Below are 20,255 nucleotides of genomic sequence, written 5' to 3' on the forward strand. Positions count from 1 at the left end.
GTGTTTATCTACAAAGATACAGTATGTCATTGCGAACAAGAATCCTTCTCAATAACAACCTGAAATTCTCTACATTCCCTGTTATGCCAGACTTGAAGTCATGGTCACATACAATTTTCTTCATTAGTTCTTGGAAAACTTTCTACGCCACATTTTAGAAAGCATTCTCTAGCTCCACTTTGCTGCATGGGTCATGAACCAGAATCCAATAGGGCCCCTGTGAAACCTTATCACTTCACAGCTTAGTGTCATGCAAATACCGCTCATACAACCTGCTGTGTGCTCATAAATATTGATGTCATAATCCTACTGATGTCTTTGTAGCGTGTCCTTCCAGACGAATAGACCTGGGCTGCATTATTCACATATTGATTAATTAATGAAGATAAGGTTGCTAATTGCATAGGGGAAAGCAGGTGAGGGTTACTTAGAGGGCACTTTCTTCTGCTCTGTCTGTGGTTCTCTCTCTCTCTCTCTCTCTCTTACTCTCTCTCTCTCTCTCTCTCTCTCTCTCTCTCTCTCTGAATATGATCAGGTGAGAGATGACCCTGTGTGTGACAGCGTGATTGCTTGGTCGCATACTGTGTGCGTGTGTATATGATTGCCCGGTGACATACTGTGCTGCAGAGATTAAATTCTCACCTCGGTGGTCTCTCTGTGATACAATGTATTTTAGATTCTTTGATCCTGACAGGGCCCAACATTGGCCCTAAACACAGTCATCCTCCAACAGTAGGACTGGGACATTTTGGCAGCCAGTAACTGTCATGCAAATAACTGCCGGGCTCACTGTAATTGGTTGGTAATTAACATAAACATGTTTAGCATCTCCGGCTTCCATGCGTAGCCCACTGGTGCAGACCTTTGGAACATCTACATTTAAACGTCTAATAAATCTATTTAATATAGTCTACACCGTCACAATAAATCCATTATTTATTTTAGACAGGTCTAAATAAACATGATGTGAAGAAAATGTAGTCTATTTCAGAAGAACAGAATAGCATATTCTGAGTGGCCCTGATCTGACTATGCCATATGGCTGTGGGCTAGTACACTAGTTCCAACTCCGTTACAGGGGTCCTATTTGGGCACTTTAGTTTTGATATAAATCTTATCAAAACATACAGTGCATTCGGAAAGTATTCAGACCCCTTCACTTTTGCCTAATTTTGTTACATTACAGCCTTCAATCTACACACTATACCCCATAATGACAAAGCAAAAACAGGTTTTTAGAAATTGTTGCTAAATTATTAAAAATAAAACACTGAAATATCACATTAAATAAGTATTCAGACCCTCTCTTAATTTAATCTTGTCTTTACATATACTAAATAATATATGTGTGAAATTAGTTTTGATTTAGAATGGGCCATTATCATGCACCTGTCAGAACAGGGGCAGAGGAAAAAAATACATATCATCTATGCACTCAAGTAGCGAATGGAGGACGCTTTTCCCTTGGTTCATTTTCATGCCAGTCAGGTAGGCTACTCCTGTTGTAAAGCAAAGCAATGTGCTAAATATTAGGAAAGCTGTGATATAAATATAGTACGCTTAGCCTATAGAAATCTGATGGGATCCTCCACTTTTTAATAGAGGCCATCAAAACTCTGTTTTCTCACGCAATTGCATAGCATAGCCAATAGAAATGTTCCGCATCATGGGCTTATAGGAACACTTATTTCATTCCATGCATCACCCTGCTATGAGGAGCGGTCTCTCGCTGCGCAACAGGTGATCCTATTCTGCTCAAACTCTGAATGCCAGGACTAAAGGTTAGGGGTTAGGGAAAATAAGATGTTGAACAGAAATAAATGTATGGTCCCCACGAGGATAGAAAAACATAACGTGTGTGTGTGAGCGTGCGTGCATCTGAATGCGTGCATGCGAGTGTGAATTAGAATTTGGCATGTGAGTAGTTTTCCACTGCACATCAATAACAGTGCATGTTTCATTGACATCTGATTGTATAGCGACCCCGCCACTTAAATACCCTGAGCCATAGAGATTGACTATGATTATCCCCAAGGAAAACTTGACGTAATCTCAATGGAGAAATCCATGCAATTCTGCATAACTTCTACTTACTCCACTATGAATTCTCTAAATAATAATAATAATAGTAATAATAATAATAATTGATTGGATTTATATAGCGCTTTTCTAGCAACTGAGGAACTCAAAGCTCTTTAGATAGTAGGGGTAAACTCACCTCATTCACCATCAATGTGTAGCACCCACCTGGGTGATGCACAGCGTCCATTTTTGAGCCAGAACGCTCACCACACATCAGCTATCAGGTGGAGAGGTGAGGAGGGATATATGCCTGCTATAGCAGGAGGGACTTCTGTACAGTCGTAAAGTGATGATGTGGTCCTTTAGAGATAAAAACCAATTACAGAGGGGTGTCTAGCTACTGGCTTTGTGTCTATAACACACTCCCCTGCACATGGCTGCTCTCGCTGTCTTGCTCGCACCGCAGGAAACTTATAGCCTAGATAATGCAGCCATTAAAACCTGGGGTTTTTGATCGAATTTATCAAAATGGCCTCATGGGCCGCCCCTCCTGGTCTCTCAGATCATCTCTTTATGAGCCGGTGATATTAGTATTTTATGTGTCATGCAGTTATGGAGCGGTGGATGATTGTTTCAATGGACTTTCAAGCTACGCTAGTCGCACAGTCAGCTCGTCTTCAAACACAGGGGAGAGAAGCATTTCACAACGTAACTCATATATGCACGTCGTCTTCCCACACAGATCGGTTATACAGTAATGTGTTGTTTTACTAGAGTAATAGTAGAGTTCATAGTTTCACTTTTTTTGTTGGAAGGACACTAAAGTGCTCATTGTACAAGCTAAAGGACACCAAAGTGTCCATTGTACAAGTTAAAGAGATCCCATACAGACTTTGAACCCACAATCTCCCGAGTTGTAAACATGCCTCGGACTAGTCCAGGTGTTTGTGAGAGAGGAGAGGGGGAATTGGGACACAAAGATACAATTAGGAGAAGGGGAACTGAAAAGAGGTATCTGGTGCTCGAAAGTCTTTAGGCTTTCCACCAAACAGGCCACTATCCCCCTCTCACTCCAGAGTAAGTGGTCCTGGAATCGTGTAGTTTGGCAAGCAAGTAGAAATGAATTAAAGGTCTATTCAGAAAAAGTGGAATCTCATCCCCTCTCTTTCATTTCTCGTTCTTTTCTTTTTTTCTCTCCTAAAGTTTGGGGCGGTAGGAACTAAATTGGAGTAGCGAAGGTCAGGGCCTCCATTAAGTCTAGAGTGAAGAGCAGGGACACTCTTAAACTGGCTCAGGTTACCAGGTTACTGAGGTGTGTGTGTCTGTGTCTGTGTGTACAGCGCATTCAGAAAGTATTCAGAGCCCTTCACTTATTCCACATTTACTTACGTTACAGCCTTATTCTAAAATGATTCCTCATCAATCTACACACAACAATCTACACACAAAAAACACCTTAGAATAAGGCTGTAACGTAACAAAATGTTGAAAAAGGGAAGGGGTCTGAATACTTTCCGAATGCACTGTAGTGTGTGTGTGTGTGTGTGTGTGTGTGTGTGTGTGTGTGTGTGTGTGTGTGTGTGTGTGTGTGTGTGTGTGTGTGTGTGTGTGCAAAGTTGTCACTATTGCCCACTGTAATTCCCATTGCATTCAATGCACAATCAGTGAGTTGTCAAAAGAAATACCAACTTTATATCATTCATTTAGTCTCTCAGTTGGCTTTCAGTAAAATCTCCTAGTATTATCCCAGCTCAGTATGCACACAGACATGTCATGATTTATAAATGGGATCTTTTGAAAAGCTGGATTTTGATTCAAATCCCTGGCTCCCTTCGCTGTGTATTACATTTTTCCCTTTCAGACTTTTTTGTATTTCTTTCTTCTCTCTCTCTCTCTGTCAGCAGCTCTCCCTCTTCTCTTCTCTCTATGTCTTTTGTCTGTGCCCCACCCAGCTCTCTGAGCCCAGACAGTATCCTCAGGTGAGCTGTAGAGACGTAGAGAGCTAAGCCCTCAGAGTGTTTGCTGATTTCAGAAAGAAACCGAGGAAAAACAAACTAAATGAGTCAAGGTTGCCCATTGTTGTTCCTCCTAAATCCCCCACCCTTAATTTATTTTCTAGATAAAGATGTTTTCTATTTATTTTATATTTTATATTTTCCCCAATCCTGAGAGAGTTGTGCAGAGCTTTGAGCTCCCCCAGTGAGTGATCTGAGTTAGTTGTGTGTATGTGTGTATGTTTGAGCATATGCGTGTTTGTGCACATGTTTGCCATGCATTTGTAAGTGTGTGTGCTTGCATGCAGGCTACACTAAGTGATATAAGTGTAACATGCTGTTAATGGTTAGCTAGCAATACTGTGATCCCGGCATGTTTTCCCTTTCAAGAGTGGCATTTGCTTGTGTCTTTATAGTGGGCGTGTGAAAGCAGCTGTACAGCCACTCTCCCACAGTTAATATGCAGTGTAAGTGGCTTATCTTAGATGAAGGCAGTAGAATGGTTGAAAGGAGACAGCATGCATAGTAATACTTTTTAACAGTAGGTCAAGAAAAGTATAATAATGTGTATAGGACAATTTTGCTATGCTTAAGGGAATCCTTTTTTAAAGGACTAGCAGTTAGGCTGTTTTAAAATTGTATTTACTATTTGTAATAATGCAGATACTTAATATGATTTAAAATGCCCTTTAATATAAGCTTCTAGAGGGTTATTTGAATTCATAATGAATATGGTAATTACTTGCTTATGGTCTAGTAATGTAAGGGATGGTGCCTCAAGGAATGAAATTGCTTATTGATGGTATTGTTTCCTTACACTTTTCGTTCACGTTAGTAGCATTACAAAGAGTATATATATATACTATATACTATATATATATAGTATCTCCAGAAATATACGTTTTTGTTGTAAAGGAAATGATGTCCCCTTACCATTACCAATATTATACCTTCTATGTATCGTTAACCATGTAGTTAGTATGTGGGGGCGGCTCGTGTGTGTCTGTGTGTGCGTGTGTGTGTGTGATATGTGAAGTGGACACATGGTCCCTCACCAGGTCTGTCTCTCTGCCAGGTGACCATACTGTCCTTTGTTAGGAGGTTGGCACATGCCACCAGGGTGGGAGTGTGGGGAGCTACACACACACACATGGACACACACACGTATGCCACGGTCCATAATTTAAACAGGCACCAGAAGCTGGCTCAGCTTATCTGGTAGTAGGCAGCAGTAGTAGAGATTCACTTCGGGGGTTGGGGTTGTTCTGTCCATTGGAGTGTGTGTAAACGTACTGGTGCAGTCCACTGCAGTTCTATTGCTCTGACAGTCTATAGGGCATAGATTCCCCTTGTATTGTTTCATTCCAAGGCAGTGCACAAAGGCTGAAATCATCAACCATGACAGCAGACATCAAAGTGGTGTATTGAAACAAATTAAAGCCAAATTGTTCAAGGCTTGAGGAGAGGAGGCCCGCCTTCTTATTAGTGTTAGTTGGGGGGAAACTGCCTAGGGAACTGCAGCCTTCAGCCAAGAGGACACTACAGAGACCAGACGACATGCAGTGTTCCCTGTCTGTCACTGCTGGCCAGCCTCACCATTGGCTGCCCTCCCATCTGCCCTCCCACCTGCTGCTCTGTCTTTATATAGCATGTTAGGGTGTCTCCTCTAATCCGCATTTGACTGACAGCATGTGAGGGCCATTCACGGTGGTCAGTCTCTCCTGGCAAAGCCTTTCATTGGCCGTTGTCAAGCTGCTGTCCCGCCACCTGATACTTCACTTTAAGTATGGCAGATGTAGATGTGTGTGTGTGTGTGTGTCATATATAATCCCCATTTGACTGACAGCATGAAAGGGCCACTGCCTATTGGCGGTCTCTCCAGGGATGGTTCCCCATCGGCCATCCAGTTGGAGGAGAAGGTCATCGGCTGTCGCCTGCCCTCCATCAAGGACCTGCACGCCTCCAGGACAAGGAAGCTTGCAGGTCAGATCATTGCTGACCCTGCCTACCCTGGACACCCCATCTTTTAAAGACTCCGCTCTGGCAGACGGTTTAGGTCAATCATGACCAAAACCGCCCGCCACCTGAACAGTTTCTTCCCCCATGCCGTGGCCCTCATCAACCGGCCATCGGGCTCATAGGGATTAAGTGACTTTGCATTGGGCCGATTACTGCATCTTGTCATCAATGACCTCAATACTAATCTGCACGATGTACTCCTCCGCAAAACACTGTATATATTCGCCACGGCAACATCCCTCCCTCTGCTTGTGCATTCAGAAAGTATTCACACCCCTTAACTTTTTCCACATTTTTGTTGTGTTACAGCCTTAATTTAAAATGGATTACATTGAGATTTTGTGTTACTGATATACACAGAATACCCCATAATGTCAAAGTGGAAATATGTTTTTAGAAATGTTATTGCAAGCCTAAATTTGTAAAAATGTGCTTAACAAGTCACAAAATAAGTTGCATGGACTCACTCTGTGCGCAAAAATAGTGTTTAACATGATTTTTAAATGAATACCCCATCTCTGCACCCCACACATACAATGATCTGTATTTCAAGCACAGATTCAACCACAGAGAACAGGGAAGTTTTCCAATGCCTCGCAAAGAAGGGCACCTATTGGTAGATGTGTGAAAAAAAAACAAGCAGACATTGAATATCCCTTTGAGCACGGTGCAGTTATTCATTACACAGGATGGTGTATCAATACACCCAGTCACTACAAAGATACAGGCCCCTTCCTAACTCCGTTGCCATAAAGGAAGGAAACCACTCAGGGATTTCACCATGAGGCCAATGGGGACTTTAAAGTAGTAACAGAGTTTAATGGCTGTGATAGGAGATAGTTATTGTAGTTATTTCACAATACTAACCTAAATGACAGAGTGAAAAGAAAGAAGCCTTTACAGAATACAAATATTCCAAAACATACATCATGTTTGCAATAAGGCACTAAAGTAAAACTGCAAAAAATGTGGCAGAGAGCTTTTTGTCCTGAATACAAAGCGTGATGTTTTGCGGCAAAAAATCCAACACAACAGGTCACTGAGTACCACTCTTCATATATTCAAGCATGGTGGAGGCTGCATCATGTTATGTTTATGCTTGTCATCGGCACGGAATAGGGAGATTTTTTGTATAAAAATAAACGGATTAGAGCTAAGCACATTGAAAATCCTATAGGAAAACTTGGGTCAGTCTGCTTTCCTACAGACACTGGGAGACAAATTCACCTTTCAGCAGGACAATGACCTAAAACACAAGGCCAAATATACATTAGAGTTGCTTACGAAGACAACATTGAAATTTCCTGAGTGGCCTAGTTACAGTTTTGACTGAAATCGGCTCGAAAATCTATGGCAAGACTTGAAAATGTCTGTCAAGCATTAATCAACAATCAACTTGACAGAGCTTGAAGAATTGTTTTAAGAATAATGTTCAAATTGTACAATCCAGGTGTGCAAAGCTCTTAGTGACTTACCCAGGAAGACTCACAGCTGTAATCGCTGGCGAAGGTGATTCTAGCATGTATAGCTTCAGGGGGTTGAATACTTATCTAATCAAGATATATTTGTGCTTTATTTTCCATGAATCAATACAAACATTTTATACATTTATTACACTTTGACATTACAGAATATGTTGTGTAGATCGTCAACAGAAATGACAATAAAATCCATTTTAATCCCACTTTGTAGCACAACAAAATGTGGAAAAAGTCAAGGGGTGTGAATACTATCTGAAGGCACTGTATATATATCCCCTCTGTAAATTGTATATTCCCACTATGGTTACTGTTCTGATATTGTGTATTCTGTATGAGGACTTGTCTGTATTCTGTTTGTATATTGTCTATTGCTGGCAGCACCTTACACCTAAGGCAAATTCTGGGTATGTGTAAATGTACTTGGCGAATATAGGTGATAATGATTCAAATCTGCTCGCCCACCTGTCTCCCAAAATCAAGCAGTGGGTGGGGGGTGTGATCCTAGGAGACTCTGTTTGACTGACAGCAGGAGTGGGCCAATTCTATCCGCAGGTGGTCAATGCTCAACCAACCATGGCCTTGCTTATGAATATGAGAGTGATGTCCCAATACTCTAATGTGGTTGCCTGGCTTCCCTTTACATGAGCTGTCTATTTTTGGACATTTATCAAATTAGATCACACCATAATTGAAGTGCAATATCACTTTTACACAGTGTGACTATAGAATAGGTAATGAAGACACTCTGTGGCTAATTCTAGGAATGTATGTGACTATTCATTTTCATGGTACATTACCAATAAACATATAAATACCACAAATCTAATTATCCAATGATATAACTCATTGTTATTGGTAATATCCTGTTTTTGTCTCTTTACTCTTATGTGATTACATTTAGGAGTAGCATTTTCCTATTAGGGCACAAGCTAACATTCGTCTTCATCACAGGAGTGTGTGTCCAATAAAGCCTAATGTGATTGGAGAGATCATTATGTATCGGCCAAATTTCATAGCAGTGTTTACCTCATCTGGCCAATGATGGAGCTTCCTCCGTGATCTAATTACACTGATCCGATTGGGTAACGATGTCAGTGTGGAGCGCATACGGGCCTCTGCCTCTATTCTGTTCTCTTCTCTTCTCCGTGGTTCTCTTTGCTCTCTTCTTCTTTTTTATCATCCACTTTCCTATATCTCATTAAAAGTTGATATGAACAGTACCAGTCAAAGGTTTGGACACACTCATTCAAGGATTTTTCTTTATTTTTACTATTTTCTACATTGTAGAATATTAGTGAAGACATCAAATAACACATCAAAAATCATGTAGTAACCAAAAAAGTGTTAAACAAATCAAAATATACCCTTTGCCTTGACGACAGCTTTGCACACTCTTGGCATTCTCTAAACCAGCTTCGCCTGGAATGCTTTTCCAACAGTCTTGAAGGAGTTCCCACCTATGTTGAGCACTTGTTGGCTGTTTTTCCTTCCCTCTAGGGTCCATCTCATCCCAAACCATCTCAATTGGGTTGAGGTCGGGTGGTTGTGGAGGCCAGGTCATCTGATGCAGCACTCCATCACTCTCTTTCTTGGTCAAACAGCCCTTACACAGCCTGGAGGTGTGTTGGGTCATTGTCCTGTTGAAAAACAAATGATAGTCCCACTAAGCGCAAACCAGATGGGATGGTGTATCGCTGCTGTGGTAGCCATGCTGGTTAAGTTGCTTTGAATTTTAAATAAATCACAGACAGTGTCACCAACAAAGCACCCCAACACCATCACACCTCCTCCTCCATGCTTCACGGTGGGAACCACACATGCGGAAATCATCCGTTCACCTCCTCTTTGTCTCACAAAGACACGGTGGTTGGAATCAAAAATCTTAAATTGGGACTCATCAGACCAAAGGACAGATTTCCACCAGTCTAATTTCCATTGATTGTGTTTCTTGGCCCAAGCAAGTCTCTTCTTGTTATTGGTGTCCTTTAGTAGTGGTGTCTTTGCTGCACTTCGACCATGAAGGTCTGATTCACGCAGTCTCCTCTGAACAGTTGATATTGAGCTATGTCTGTTACTTGAACTTTGTGAAGCATTTATTTGGCCTGCAATTTCTGAGGCTGGTAACTCTAATGAAATGATCCTCTGCAGCAGAGGTAACTCTGGTTCTTCCTTTCCTGTGGTGGTCCTCATTGAGAGCCAGTTTCATCATAGCGCTTGATGGTTTTTGCACTTGAAGAAACTTTAAAAGTTCCTGACATTTTTCAGATTGACTGACCTTCATGTCTTAAAGTAATGATGGACTGTCATTTCTCTTTGCTTATTTGAGCTCTTCTTGCCATAATATGGACTTGGTCTTTTACCAAATAGGGCTATCTTCTGTGTACCACCCCTACCTTGTCACAACACAAGTGATTGACTCAAACGCATTAAGAAGGAAAGAAATTCCAAAAATGAACTTTTAACAAGGCACACCTGTTAATTGAAATGCATTCCAGGTGACTACCATTCCAGGTGACTACAGGTAATCAAATGGCTACCCGGACTATTTGCATTGTGTGCCCCTCCCCCTCTTTTTACGCTGCTGCTACTCTCTGTTTATCATATATGCATAGTCACTTTAACTATACATTCATGTAGATACTACCTCAATTGGGCCGACCAACCAGTGCTCCCGCACATTGGCTAACCGTGTCCCACCCACCACCCGCCAACCCCTCTTTTACGCTACTGCTACTCTCTGTTCATCATATATGCATAGTCACTTTAACCATATCTACATGTACATACTACCTCAATCAGCCTGACTAACCGGTGTCTGTATGTAGCCTCGCTACTGTTATAGCCTCGCTACTGTATATAGCCTGTCTTTTTACTGTTGTTTTATTTCTTTACCTACCTATTGTTCACCTAATACCTTTTATGCACTATTGGATAGAGCCTGTAAGTAAGCATTTCACTGTAAGGTCTACACCTGTTGTATTCGGCGCACGTGACAAATAAACTTGGATTTGATTTGAGATAATGCCAAGAGTGTGCAAAGCTGTCATCAAGGCAAAGGGTGGCTACTTTGAAGAATTTGTTTAACACTTTTTTGGTTACTACAGGATTCCATATGTGTTATTTGATAGTTTTGATGTCTTCACTATAATTCTACAATGTAGAAAATAGTCAAAATAAAGAAAAACCTTTGCATGAGTAGGTGTGTCCAAACTTTTGACTCGTACTTTATATGTTTATAGATTTTGCTCGGTGATGAGCAGTGTTGTAGTACTCGAGACCAGTCTCATATTGAGTGTCTTGTTCTTGGTGTTGGATACATTTGTACTCGGTCTTGACTCGGTCTCGGACAATGAGGAATCCTAATTTCCTCATCATTATCAGCTTCCACTCAGTCAGAACATAAAAGCGCTTCGCCAGGCCAAATATATACACACCTTTCTTGAAACATGAATATCTTAACAGCCTTTATATCTATTATAGACATGTTTGTTGCAGTGGCGAACATTTTGGACCTAGGCCTTGAGTGTGTGACAGGTTCATAAATGTGAAAGGACAGCAGCCGTAATACCAGCGCCCTCATGTAGGAGAGAGAGTCCACTTATTGTAAAACACAAAGGGCCAGTGGTGTAGTGGAGGCTATATGCAGGTATAAACCGTGTACCCACTTTTTCTTCAGTGGGCATTGCGTATACTCACTTCTTAATCCCTACTGATGCGTGTCAAAGTAGTGTAGTGGAGGTATAGGACTTATTATGTAGTACAATAGAGAGATAATCCACAAAGTAGCCTACACAATCACAAAGCATGTGAAATATATTCACCTGCGCACCGCACACAGCCTGTTTTCAGCTGAATATCATCAGCAGGCAACAAGAGTGTGCAGCTCTCAGCTGGTTTTGGCATGGAGCAGCTCACAGAAGAATGACATCGGTAGCCGGTAGGGTAGGAAAGACGTTTCAACTTATGATATCTACCAGTAAATGCTAACTAAGTCAACAATGGGTATACAAACCAGGTATTGAAAAAGTTCAGTCCGTTGGTTATTAGGCTATTTGTGATGCGCAATTGTTATCATGCCCTGTTTGCATCAGGGGCATAGACATGGATGGACCTGGGTGCACACAGGCCCACCCACTGGGGAGCCAGGCCCAGACAGGCCCCCCGATCAGATTGATGTGGATTAAGCATTATTGTGGACATTTTTGTATTTTTTCTATAAAAAAAGTTGATGATTTTGAATGTGAAAATCTGAAAAAACTACAGGAAAACATAGGATTTTTCACAAAGGTTGCCTCTCCTTCACTGGGCGGGCCATTGTGTAACTTTTTGACAAAATTAGACTATACCCACTTCTCCAGGCACCACTACACCCCTGCATAGGGCCAATGGAAAGACAGCAGTCACACACAGCATGATGCTAAAGGAGTCCATAAACTCGAACATAATAAGCCAGTATGTCCCAATCACAAGAATACAAAAACAAAACAATTAAGCATTTCCCAATCGAAATGTACAACTATTACTTCCCATTGCAAAAAAACATGTCGTGTTTAGCAGACAAAGTAACCAGTGACCTGCAGTTTAAAGTGGAACTGACAGTGTTTTAACTACTTTGTAGTTATGAAACAAACAGACAATCATAATATAAAAAATATCAAATTCCCAGTTTATGCTACAAAATCTACTTCATAAGAGGTTTTAAAAATAGGTTCTATTTGACTCAACGTTCCATGATGTACACTAAGGCATTGTCGGGCAGAATAGATGGATGCAGTTCAATGCATGTTTAATATAATTCACCAATAAATTTCTTGGGAGTCCAAAACATATTGTTATCAGGTTGTAAATCACAGCTGTCCTGGTACATTGTTTGCTGCCTCCATTCGAGATGCACTGTTTCAGTTTCAATGACTCAATATTCTGGACCAAAACGGAGTGGATAAGTGACTATTTCCCCTCATATCGTTTTTCGGTGGCTATACACAGCTAAAGATGCAGGTGTAATTTGATTAACTAGCAAGAACTTGAACGACTGTTATACAGTTAGCATATCTCTTGCGTTCTCAAATTCACTCTGCCGATCTACTCTGATTTCAGAGCAACCTCATCTGAGTGTGCCAGAGTGCAGAACAACTGATGAATTTTGCAACACCTTCTGAATTTGACCGGTGTCAGTAAACATGAACACTCTAGATAACATGTAAACAGCCTAACCAGCTCTGCTAGGGCGAGTAAAATGGTCAGAGTGAGGTGTTCTCTTATTTGTGCCTGGAAGTAGCTAGTTAGCAAGCTAGCCAACTTAAGCCAGTTAGCTTGGGTGCTTGGTTGGGACAACTGTCACGTCCTGACCATAGAAAGCTTTTATTTTCTATGGTAGACTGGTCAGGGCGTGACAGGGGATTTTGTCTAGTTTATTTATGTCTATGTCTATGAGAGGTGTTGGCATTGAGAGCGCTGCAGAGCGGGCATGCTGAGGTGCGTGTTACCAGTTTGGCGCCACCTGTGCCAGCCCCACGCATCAGGCCTCCAGTGCGCCTGCCCAGTCCGGGGTGTCCTGTTCCTGCTCCCCGCACTCGCCCTGAGGTGCGTGTTACCAGTCTGGCGCCACCTGTGCCAGCCCCACGCATCAGGCCTCCAGTGCGCATTCCCAGTCTAGAGCTTCCGGCGACAGTTCCCAGTCCAGAGCTACCTCCTGAGACGGCCCACAGTCCGGAACCTCCTGAGATGGCCCACAGTCCGGAACCTCCTGAGACGGCCCACAGTCCGGAACCTCCTTAGACGGCCCACAGTCCAGAACCTCGTGAGACGGCCCACAGTCCGGAGCCTCCTGAGACGGCCCACAGTCCGGAACCTCCTGAGACGGCCCACAGCCCGGAGCCTCCTGATACGGCCCACAGTCCGGAGCCTCCTGAGACGGCCCCCAGTCCGGAGCCTCCAGCAACGTCCCGCAGTCCGGAGTCTCCAGCGGCGTCCCGCAGTCCGGAGTCTCCAGCGGCGGTCCGCAGTCCAGAGTCTCCGGCAGCGGTCTGCAGTCCAGAGCCTCTGGCGATGATCCACGGTCCGGTGACACGAAAGCGGAGGGATCAGCTGGCGGAGCGGGGGCTACGCCCCGAACCGGAGCCGCCTCCTATGCTGGCAGATAAGCAGGATGTGAGGGTTCTTCATCCCGCACCAGAACCGCCTCCGATGCAGGAGGATCCGCGGGATGTGAAGTTTCTTCGACCTGCACCGACATTAGACACCCACTCTAACTCTCCCTGTTTTTTTTTTTTGTTGTTTAAGTTTGTGCGTTCGAATCCGCACCTTTGGGGGGGGTACTGTCACGTCCTGACCATAGAAAGCTTTTATTTTCTATGGTAGAGTAGGTCAGGGTGTGACAGGGGGTTTTGTCTAGTTTATTTATGTCTATGTTGATTCTAGTTTCTTTTTTCTATGTTGGGGGTTTTGTCTAGTTTCTGTATTTCTATGTTTTTTGGGGGGGATGATCTCCAATTAGAGGCAGCTGGTCATCGTTGTCTCTAATTGGGGATCATATTTAAGTTATTGTTTTTCCCACTAGGTTTTGTGGGAGATTATTTTGAGTAAGTGAATGTTGCACCTCTTCGTCACAGTTTGTTGTTTTGTTTATTAGTTTATATTGTATGTCTTGCATATTTTCACAGTTATAATAAAATGTGGAACGATATACACGCTGCGCCTTGGTCTTCATCATACGACAGCCGTGACAACAACCAAGCACCCAAGCTGAAGAAAGACGAGTAGGCTACAATTCCCGATTATTTATCAGTGCAATTTTGACGGCCAACTAGCTGAAAATGTTTATCTAATGTTCCTTCATTAAATTTTAGCTCTACTTGCTCTGGCTAGAATTAGTTGTGTATCTTGTTGTTGTTGATGTGTGAGCTCACTTGCGCTGAGGTGGGACGGGTGACAATATCTGAGGTGTGTCCTTAAAAACCTTCAGTATGCGCTGGTGGGGGTACTTAAGACCAACCGAAAGCTGGTCTTAGCTTAGCGTAGGTTATAGCATGGATTTTGACAACGGAAGTGCAGTCTATCCAGCAGTGATGCACAGTGCCCATATGCACAATGAACAAGAGAGATGTGCTTTTAGTGCCCATAAACCTTGTATTTAGAAACATAAAAAAAATCTTCTTTCGTTTCATTAAAAACCAAGCGTAGCCTCCCCTCCTTTCAATGAAGGACAGTTTTGTCATGCCCAATGCATTCGCCAAGTAGTCAAGACTATCGATAAAGGGTTTGGCTTGTGAGACCACTGTGAAATGAATGTTAATCACCAAACATTTATTAAATTATCAAGTTTGGCAGCAGTAAAACGTTTAAGTTATTTTCCTGTAACAATTGCTTGTTTTCCGTTTTGTTTGATTAAAAAAGAAGCCTTTATAGGAGGCTACCCTTACCCTACTACATCGAAAGCTGGTTCAACAGCAATGCGTCTGGTGTCTTTCTCATCGTGGCCAATTTTTGGCCTCCATAGTAGCCTCCATACAAGGTTTCTAAATGGTGTACTCGTGAGGCTTTTGCCGACATGCTTTGCATTATTCACAATTCACATACGCCAACCTGCAGTGCATACTCCAATCGACTTGTATCCATGCCCATTTCCAAAGAGCGCTTCTTGTCCGGTTACCAAAGACCCGCTCTTCGAAACATAGGCTATTCATATTTTTCACTCCTATAATGCCATTTCAACGGTAGGCCTAGGCTGTCTCTTACTAACTGAGATTGTGCCTCATACGTACAGTAGAACTAACGGGAGCCTAGTATTTTATATTTGAGGAGAAGTGCGATTCCGTAAAGACCTATACTAGTTGAAGCCAATTACAATGTTGACTGTCAACACTCCAAACATATTGAGCAAACACTGGATTTTTAAATTTTTCTGTTGCCATCACTCGTTACTATAGCCTATGCTATTTAACAAACTGTAGTATCAATCCACAATGGACTAGGACGAGAATATTCCTCGCCCCCAGGTGGATTGGACAACGCAAAAACCATCAATAAACTACAGAACCAGTGAGTGGCCAAGACCTCGTCACACCTAAAACTTGTTTATTCATCAAAACCCAGCCCTTTCGCACTACCGCCAGCTATTGCGCTCAAAATAAAGGCTGTGAAAATAGCTAAAATATTTCTGACACACCCCTGGACCTATAGCACTTCCGTCAGCGCTTAGATTTACCATTGTGTAAGGTAAAATACAGCCTTCCGGATCTAAAAAGTGTTATTGTATTGATTTATACACTTTTGTTGATCCATTTAATCCAAACTTTGACCATAACATTTATTTTTTTATCCTTTGAACTCCCACTCTTACGCAAACAAAACAGAACAAGAAAATGTCACATGAAACAATTCTCTACAAACAGGAACTTGTAAGCGTTGCTTTGTTCCATTAAGTGAAAACAAACACTTTCCGTGGGCGGAATTAGTCCTCTGACATAATTAGCAGCGTGCCACTTCAGACACCACAGAACGAGAGAGCCAATGTTCACAACTTCCTTTACTAATTAAACTCTCTCTTTCTCTCTCTCTCTCTCTCTCTCTCTCTCTCTCTCTCTCTCTCTCTCTCTCTCTCTCTCTCTCTCTCTCTCTCTCTCTCTCTCTCTCTCTCTCTCTCTCTCTCTCTCTCTCTCTCTCTCTCTCTCTCTCTCTCTCTCTCTCTCTCTCTCTCTCTCTTCTAAACACTTCTGAGGCCAGCAGTAAATACAGCAGGAACAATTTTACAATGTGACTCAGACTAATGGGCCTAATGGGCAGTATGTGTGTGTGTGTGTGTGTGTGTGTGCGCGCGTGTGAGCATGTGCGTGAGCACTAAAGCACTCCCTCTAACAATGCATACTGTCATTCAACCTCGGCACTAAAGTTTCCATCTGTGGTGGTAACAGTTATGTAAGCCTGTCAAGGGCGGCGTAATAACAAACTAACCAGTCTCTCACAGAAAGAGAACCACAACAGCTAGAGAACACTAGAATAGACTTGTTACAGCATCAAAATGGCATATGACTCATCTGAACTTTAGGTTTCTATGGACAAGGAGAGTGAAGGCACATACTGTCTTCCCCATCAGTCAACCTTTCTGCTTTTTGTTACTCTGACTAACCATGTCAAAGTAATGGTTTCTCTGAATTTCAATTCTCTTTCCTTTCTGTCCAGGTTGTGCGCTAAATAAAAAATACATTTAAAAAAATCCACTGTTACCAAATTGTTTTGGACGTGTTATGATACCTGCCTCCTTGATGATTAGGAGTGTTGATCTAGGATCAGGACATTCCTGTCCATGTGATCTTATTCATTTTGACCTAAAAAGCAACACTGATCCTAAATCAGCACTCCTACTCTGAAGGTTGATACGGTACATACGGTCCAGATTCCCTGGTTAATGAAGCCATTGCATGAGACATACGGCCCGTGGTCTCTTCCTATCTGTCTCTCCCCCAGTGTGTCCAGTCCTGGATTATACACATGACCTGCTCTATCTCTCTGGACCATTAACCTGGTATCCCCTTCTCCGCTGTTCCTCCAGGACCATTCAGAGATCAACTCCACCATGGTGCGCAGCGAGACCAACACAGCCAGGGTGGAGGGCCTCCGGGCGGGCATGGTCTATGTCGTGCAGGTGCGGGCCAGGACCGTGGCTGGCTTTGGCAAATACAGCGGCAAGATGTGCTTCCAAACCCTCACAGATGGTAAGGACCAAGGGGAGGAGGGGAGGCGAGGGAAGATGGTGGATGGTGGTGGGTAGCTGTGTGTGTTGGTTTGTGTGCGTGTTTGTGTGCGTGTCTGTGTGTTTGAGAGAGAGAGAGAAACTGTAAGAGAGAGACACATAGAATAGGAGTGGATATAGAGCAGAGAGGAAGAAGGATTGGGAATTTGATATCGGATCCTATGATTGTTAATCGCTGTGTGACAACATGTTTATGGATGTTTGATGAACACTGTATTTCTAAATCCACTTTCTTAACGATCGTGTATGAGATTGTTAAGAATAATATATTCGAGTTAAGAATGGTGGTTTTGAGCATTTGTCTTTTCCTGTGTGTAACTGCTTGATCCAAACTGCTTAGCTAATTGGTTCTTCATTGAGCCCGTATGTTGCTGACGAGCTATCCCAGAATGCTTAGCTGTGATTAGTGGCTGATGTGATTAATTATTTGCCACCCGGGGTTGGATTTTCAGGGGGGCGCAACACCTGCTACACTGGCACGGGGGGGGGGGGGGGGGGGGTGACAGTATGAGAGCATGTGTCCAGGTGTTTGTGCGTGGGTGTACGGCACATCTCCTGTCTTTCTTCTGCAATATGCTGCCAGATGATTTACAACACTCTACAGTCGTGGCCTAAAGTTTTGAGAATGACACAAATATTCATTTTCACAAAGTCTGCTGCCTCAGTGTCTTTAGATATTTTTGTCAGATGTTACTATGGAATACTGAAATATAATTACAAGTATTTCATAAGTGTCAAATGCTTTTATTGACAATTACATTAAGTTGATGCAAAGAGTCAATATTTGCAGTGTTGACCCTTCTTTTTCAAGACCGCTGCAATGCGCCCTGACATGCTGTCAATTAACTTCTGGGCCACATCTTGACTGATGGCAGCCCATTCTTGCATAATCAATGCTTGGAGTTTGTCAGAATTTGTGGGTTTTTGTTTTTCCACTCACCTCTTGAGGATTGTTCTCAATGGGATTAAGGTCTGGAGAGTTTCCTGGCCATGGACCCAAAATATCGATGTTTTGTTCCCCAAGCCACTTAGTTATTACTTTTGCCTTATGGCAAGGTGCTCGTATCATGCTGGTAAAGGCATTGTTCGTCGCCAAACTGTTCCTGGATGGTCGGGAGAAGTTGCTCTTGGAGGATGTGTTGGTACCATTCTTTATTCATGGCTGTGTTCTTAGGCAAAATTGTGAGTGAGCCCACTCCCTTGGCTGAGAAGCAACTCCACACATGAATGGTCTCAGGATACTTTAATGTTGGCATGACATAGGACTGATGGCAGCGCTCACCTTGTCTTCTCCGGACAAGCTTTTTTCCGGATGCCCCAAACAATCGGAAAGGGGATTCATCAGAGAAAATGACTTTACCCCAGTCCTCAGCAGTCCAATCCCGATACCTTTTGCAGAATATCAGTCTGTCCCTGATGTTTTTCCTGGAGAGAAGTGGCTTCTTTGCTGCCCTTCTTGACACCAGGCCATCCTCCAAAAGTCTTCGCCTCACTGTGCATGCAGATGCACTCACACCTGCCTGCTGCCATTCCTGAGCAAGCTCTGTACTGGTGGTGCCCCGATCCCACAGCTGAATCAACTTTAGGAGACGGTCCTGGCGCTTGCTGGACTTCCTTGGGCGCCCTGAAGCCTTCTTCACAACAACTGAACCGCTCTCCTTGAAGTTCTTGATGATCCGATAAATGGTTGATTTAGGTGCAATCTTACTGGCAGCAATATCCTTGCCTGTGAAGCCCTTTTTGTGCAAAGCAATGATGACGGTACGGGTTTCCTTGCAGGTAACCATGGTTGACAGAGGAAGAACAATGATTCCAAGCACCACCCTCCTTTTGAAGCTTCCAGTCTGTTATTTGAACTCAATTAGCATGACAGGGTGATCTCCAGCCTTGTCCTCGTCAACACTCACACCTGTGTTAACGAGAGAATCACTGACATGATGTCAGCTGGTCCTTTTGTGGCAGGGCTGAAATGCAGTGGAAATGTTTTTGGGGGATTCAGTTCATTTGCATGGCAAAGAGGGACTTTGCAATTAATTGTAATTCATATGTTCACTCTTCATAACATTCTGGAGTATATGCAAATTGCCATCATACAAATTGAGGCACCAAACTTTGTGAAAATTTATATTTGTGTCATCTCAAAACTTTTGACCACGACTGTACATGCTCCGGGTAGAAGATGAGCTTTTAGGCACAGGTCTAGGGTCAGTTTACCTTCTCAGAATCCTAACCGTAACCACTGGGGAGGTAAAACACTAAACATACCTTCTTATCTATCTATGATTCACATTGAAGGGCAAATCTCCGCTTGACTTCACAAATGCCACAACTCCCCCTAATCCTCCATCCTTTCCTCACTCTCTCCCTCCCCATAGCCCTTCCTCCCTGTCAGATAGTCCAGAGGTGGATAAGTGCAGGTGTTGTTCTAATCTGCGGGAGCAGATTTAGTAGTCTTGACACAAACTCTAATACACTACATGACCAAAAGTATGTGGACACCTGCTCGTCGAACATCTCATTACAAAATCATGGGCATTAACCTGGAGTTGGTCCCCCCTTTGATTCTATACACACACAAAAAAAACAACCTCCACTCTTCTGGGAAGGCTTTCCACTAGATGTTGGAACATTGCTGCGGGGGCTTGCTTCCATTCAGCCACAAGAGCATTAGTGAGGTTGGGCACTGATGTTGGGCAGTCGGCGTTCCAATTCATCCCAAAGGTGTTCGATGGGGTTTAGGTCAGGGCTCTGTGCAGGAGAGTCAAGTTCTTCCACACCGATCTCCACAAACCATTTATGTATAGATCTCGCTTTATGCACAGGGGCATTGTCATGCTAAAACAGGAAAGGTCCTTCCTCAAACTGTTGCCACAAAGTTGGAAGCACAGAATCGTCTAGAATGTCATTGTATGCTGTAGTGTTAAGATTTCCCTTCACTGGAACTAAGGGGCCTAGCCAGAATCATGAAAACAGTCCCAGACCATTATT

General features: G+C 43.0%; 1 protein-coding gene across 2 annotated transcripts in view; it reads left to right on the top strand.

Annotated features, from left to right (window-relative positions):
- LOC106568848 (ephrin type-B receptor 1) overlaps positions 1–20,255 on the top strand; it is a 296,528-nt gene that overhangs the window by 223,990 nt on the left and 52,283 nt on the right. For both annotated transcript variants that reach the window (XM_045694009.2, XM_045694010.2), the window contains exon 7: positions 17,067–17,229. In XM_045694009.2, coding sequence (XP_045549965.1) covers positions 17,067–17,229 — 163 coding nt within the window. The remainder of the gene's footprint in view (positions 1–17,066; positions 17,230–20,255) is intronic.

This window comes from Salmo salar, chromosome 14 (assembly GCF_965601325.2).
Source record: "Salmo salar chromosome 14, fSalSal1, whole genome shotgun sequence".
Classification (NCBI taxonomy): domain Eukaryota; kingdom Metazoa; phylum Chordata; class Actinopteri; order Salmoniformes; family Salmonidae; genus Salmo; species Salmo salar.